The sequence below is a fragment of the Acyrthosiphon pisum genome, unplaced genomic scaffold (assembly GCF_005508785.2).
Source record: "Acyrthosiphon pisum isolate AL4f unplaced genomic scaffold, pea_aphid_22Mar2018_4r6ur Scaffold_21019;HRSCAF=22807, whole genome shotgun sequence".
Taxonomy (NCBI): Eukaryota; Metazoa; Arthropoda; class Insecta; order Hemiptera; family Aphididae; genus Acyrthosiphon; species Acyrthosiphon pisum.
The window spans coordinates 11,322-16,460 of NW_021770440.1; the positions used below are offsets into that span (position 1 = coordinate 11,322).

At 33.5% G+C, this 5,139-nt stretch overlaps 1 protein-coding gene across 2 annotated transcripts; it reads right to left on the minus strand.

Annotated features, from left to right (window-relative positions):
• Positions 1 to 2,206: 2,206 nt before the first annotated feature.
• Positions 2,207 to 4,953, minus strand: LOC107883581. 2 transcript variants are annotated; one of them, XM_016803823.2, is made up of 3 exons: positions 4,919 to 4,953; positions 3,495 to 4,474; positions 2,207 to 2,403 (listed from the first exon to the last, which is right to left on the minus strand). In XM_016803823.2, exons 2-3 carry the CDS (start codon positions 4,063 to 4,065, stop codon positions 2,234 to 2,236), a joined length of 741 nt encoding a protein of 246 aa, XP_016659312.1. In that variant the 5' UTR covers positions 4,066 to 4,474; positions 4,919 to 4,953; the 3' UTR covers positions 2,207 to 2,233. The 2 variants fall into 2 exon arrangements, with proteins under 2 accessions (XP_016659312.1, XP_029348067.1); XM_029492207.1 differs by lacking the exon at positions 4,919 to 4,953 and having other exon boundaries at positions 3,495 to 4,513.
• Between the last annotated feature and the right edge of the window lie 186 nt (positions 4,954 to 5,139).

Genomic DNA, 5,139 nt, shown 5'->3' on the forward strand with positions numbered 1-5,139 from the left:
CTTAATTTTTAAAAAAATTGTATTTTATAACTTTTAACACGTTTTAACTTGTATATCATATTTAGGTTCAAATAGTTGGTTTATTTTGTAACATTGTACACATCGTATAATGTCTGATTATTTAAGTAATCATGCCAGGAGTCTGACGGGTTATGTAAATCGTAGATATTTGGACAAAATTGAGGTTTTAGGGCCAAGAGATCCCTATTTTTTATTGAAGGACTCAAGTATCGTCTGGACAACTGACTCGGAGATTTTACCACCAATCGCTTACCCTGACATTTTCAATTATTTAGTTTTAACCAAAAGTTTTTATACTTCAGAGCAGTTTAAAGCATATAAAAGTTTGGAAGCTTACAACTTTTTTGTGTCTGGTTGGGTTTTTAATGCTAAATGGCTTGCTTTAAATGATTATATTCTTGCAGTTGCTGAGGTAAGTAAGTTTAGTAATTTAAACTCATGTTCATAAATAGGTTTACATAATTTATATATTTTTTTCAACAGTAAATCCACTACACTAATTAATGTTACCAATTAATTTTTGAACCTTTTATTGAGAATTTTATACTTCATAATAAAACTTATTAGCACTCTACTCAATATTCTTCCTCTACAACTATCATAAGTTCATAACGAAATTTGATCTTGCAAAAAAAAAATGTATACATTTAATCTGTTTAAAATTGATATTTCATTACCTGCTTAGCAACTGTATTTTTTTACATAGATTTACTACAGCTTACCGCTTACATTAAAAATTGTCCTTCTCTTCCTGTGCTTATAGGTAGCTCATTCTCAAAGAATGAACGATGCAAAGCTTTTGCTTTGGCTTGTGCTGAAGAAGTGTGGAAGTGTTTGGGGTGCACATTGCACATGTATGGCTGGCTTAGGTGAATGTTGTTCGCATGTTGGAGCACTGCTTTTTTATTTACAATTTGTGTTTCTAAAGAAATCTGAGAATAGCAAGTCAGTGACAGATGTTTCAGCTTACCAAAAAATTGAAAACAACTTTAAATGATCCACAAGAATTTAAAATTTTTTTATCAAACCTTGAAAAAGTAAATAGTAATGCTGCTATACTAAGAGTTGTAGAACCATTCAACTTGAAGTTTGTATGTAATGAGTTTCCAAAGAGCCTTGCAAATCTTTATAAAGATGAATATTCTGTATTAAACTTAGAAGAATTAGTATGTGTAGGTTCTAAACTGGACTTTCCACTAACTTTAGAAGACTGTTCTTGTATAGAAATTTCTACAAAAATGCAGGCTAAAACTCAAAATTGGTTTTTATACAGGACTGGTCGTATAACTGCATCTAGAGTAAAAGACGTCTGTTCAGTAAAATCGTCCTATTCAAATAAATCTCTCCTAAAATCAATATGTTATCCATTAAAAAACACATTTAAAAGAATAGCTACTGAACGGGGGATTAATCATGAAGAAAAATCAAAAGCTTCATACATGGAAAAAAATAAAAATCACCATATAAATTTTTCTATGAATAACTCAGGTTTGGTTATAAATCCAAGTTTGCCATATCTTGGAGCCAGCCCCGATGGTATAATAAATTGTGATTGCTGTGGGAAAGGGTGCTTAGAAATAAAGTGTCCACATACCCTAAGTGAAGGTGGTGAAACAAAAAGCATGTCTTATCTATTTAATGGTTATCTAAGTAAAAACCATCAATATTACTATCAGCTTCAAACTCAAATATTATTGTGTGGCACTCAGTACGGTGATTTTGTAGTTTGGTCACCAAATGAATGCTATATAGAACGTATCAACATTGACCCTGATATACAAGAAGAAATATTAAATAAATCCAAATGGTTTTTTTATGAATCCATTCTTCCAGAATTATTAGGAAGACATTTTTCAAACACTGAAATAAAACCTATGGAAACATACGATGAGACTCTTACACATGAAAACTGTGTCTGTAAAAAAAATACAGGAGGCAAAATGATAATGTGTACTAAAGAAGGGTGTCCAAATCTTTGGTACCATTATAGCTGTTTAGGAATAAAACGTAAGCCTTCAACAAAAACTTGGAAATGTGCGTTGTGTCAATAAACATTATTATTATTATTATATCATTATTTTTTGTAAGTATAAGTCACATTATTTTGTCATAACTAATTATTTAAATATAAAAAAGTAAGTTCTAATTCTTTTATTTATATGTCTAAGTACAAAATTACACAATATATTATATTACTGCTTATGCCTTTATTTCAAGTTAAAGGTACAACTGAATTGCACATATTTGTCAAAATACAACAAACGGTTACAATAGAATCCAAAAGACATGTTGTATCATCTTGGTTTTTCAGGGTAGTAATTTGAACAGGACCATTGAGAATTTTAAATTTAGAACGAGTTAAACCAATTACTCGTTCTACATGTTGTAACGAGACACAACTGAGTGACCATTTAAGTGGCGCACTCTGGTTGTCCTCCTTACCAACAGTCAACCGCGACCGCCGCGCGAAAACAAATATATAATTGTTATTTACGACCGTAGATAGCGCTAGTCGGTGCAGCGACATTCCGACCGCCCGCCGCACGCTAAGAAAATTGAGTTTTCTTATTGAAGGAAAATAGATAGAAGACCGCTGTAAACAGATTCAGAATCAGCGCTTCCTTAACTATTAGATTGTCATTATCAACCATGTCGAACATGCGACAGAAGACTGAAACGGAAGAATAAGAAATGTCATATTTCGACCGGGACCACCAATGCCCGCACAGCATATATACAAGCCGCTAGCTGCCTAGAAAAACAACAGTACTCCCGCTGAGAGAAGAAACTAGTAAGCCGGACGGTATTCTATACTGCCGTGAACGGATACTAATTTCGACCCTCTACTACAGCAATTCTTGCCCTCGAGATTCAACGAGCCGGGCGACCTAACCGTCGTCTAGAACGGACGTTGATATAGTCTCTCCCGGCACTCCCTACGCCGCCGGCCATCACGTGTCGAGAACGCCGAGCCGTCGCCGCCGCCGTCCGATCACTAGTCCGCCGCCGTCCATCAGAAAAGGTCGTCCGAGCCGAAGCTGCCGCCGTCCGATACACTGTGCCGTAGTCACTTGTCCGCCACCGTGAGTTGAGAACGCCGAGCCGAAGCCGCCGCCGCCCAAACCACGTGTCTGCCGACCTGTGTGCGAGTTGAGAACGCTGAGCCATAGCCGCCGCCGTCTGATCATTCACCTGCCTGTTGCCGGAAGAAGTGAACTTGCACTCACGAACCCGCGAAAGCAAACCGTGAGTTATATGTTCACGCTGTCCCCCCCCCCCCCTTTATTCGATGTAAACCCACATCATAGACTATTTTGTATGTACACTCGTAAGAGTAAAAAATCAATTTAAAAGAAATACTGTAATACATATGTTGAAATTGTATCTGTATAAATGAATTCACATAAGATAATGGAAATAAACGTACAAAAATACATATTGCAAAACACAAGCGTTTAAGTTTTCATTACAATGTATACGTACAGAAGCAATTTTTCTGGTTTCCTCTATAGTACAAGGATGTAATTGAGGTAGACCCTTTGTAAATCCTGGAGTTTTCAAAGTTGCACAGTGAAATCCAACACTTTCACTTATTGTAAATCCTCGATCAGCTAATACAACATCACCTGGAAGTAATTTATTTAACAAGTTACTATTTTCAGTTATATATTTATCACTAGTCCGTCCACCCCAACCTTCAGATATAAAAGAAATACTTCCTTGAGGTGTTATTGCTATTAAATACTTAACCGTGTTTTTATTTTTATATGAAGACCAGCTCTGTGCCCTAGCTTTTAGGTTAGATGGTTTCTCTATTGTAATTTCAAAACAGTCTAAAATTACAGCAACAGAATTCCCAAACACATTAAAAAATGATTGGGGCATAGTACTTCTTAAAGCTTCCCTATCCGGCCAATAAATTAGTCTTTTAAACATGTGCTCTAATAGTATGATGACTTTTCGGAATATCATAGATGCAGTTGCACATGTAATATTGAACCTAAAACCCAGGTCTTTAAAAGGCAAATTTAATATTAGTTTCATTAAACATAATAATAATTTCTGAAACTCAGTTAGTCTCTGATTTGATGCTGTTAGCCCTGGTTTAATTGACTCTAAAATTAATTTAAAATATCCATTGTTATTCCAGCATAATAAGTAAACATTGTGGGCCTATCTAAAAAAGAGTTCTCGGAAAAATTAAAAAAATTTACATCCCTTTGTAATTGGTCACACTTATCTTTCAAAAGTTCTAATTCCGAAATATTATCCATCGTGAGTTCAGTATTGCATGAAATTCCTGTTTCATCATTAATATCTTCATATTTTTCATATTCATTATGCCGATCATTGAAATTGTTAATCGGTGATTATTTGAATAATTTTGTTGGCTTTAATAATGTTCTTTTTTTGGCCCGTTTATACCTCTGTAGATTTGGAGTTGTAGCTTTACCTAGTGAAAAATCATTTTAATAAGTAAAATACTTTATAGTTAAAAGTTATTAAAATGATATACCTACCACATAACAGTATTTTTAAAGAACATTTGCTAAAATAAGAATAATTTATACATTTATTATTTTATGTTAACATATAAAATATAATATTGAATTTAAATAAGTACCTAAATAATATTTTATTTTAATTTTATAATCTGAATGTTAGCAATGCTAGGCACATAATAAAAGTTTTTAATAAAAATCATATCATATCAATTATAAATTACCTATAATTGTATATAACTCAGTGCTTTAACGCCTACTAAGTACTAATACTATAGGTTGCCTTCTAATTCTAAAATTGTTTTAATAATTAATTATCTACCATTTTGGTGCAAGGGACATTGAATAGATATAATTTATATCATTAGTGGTCATAATAAATATAAAGTACCTACCACTGTTTTTAGTGTATCCCATTTTTAAGGCAGGAGTCCAATCAGGGTTTTTTGCAGTGGCGTAGTTACGGGGGGGGGGGGGGGGGGGAAAAACTCTCTTGGCCAGTAGAAAAGTCGAATTTCATTCATTTATTTCATTTATTTAAAAGAATAGAATATTTTTTTAAATAGTGCTAGAAAAATATTTTTAACAAAGAACAATATTGTACATTAATCCAATG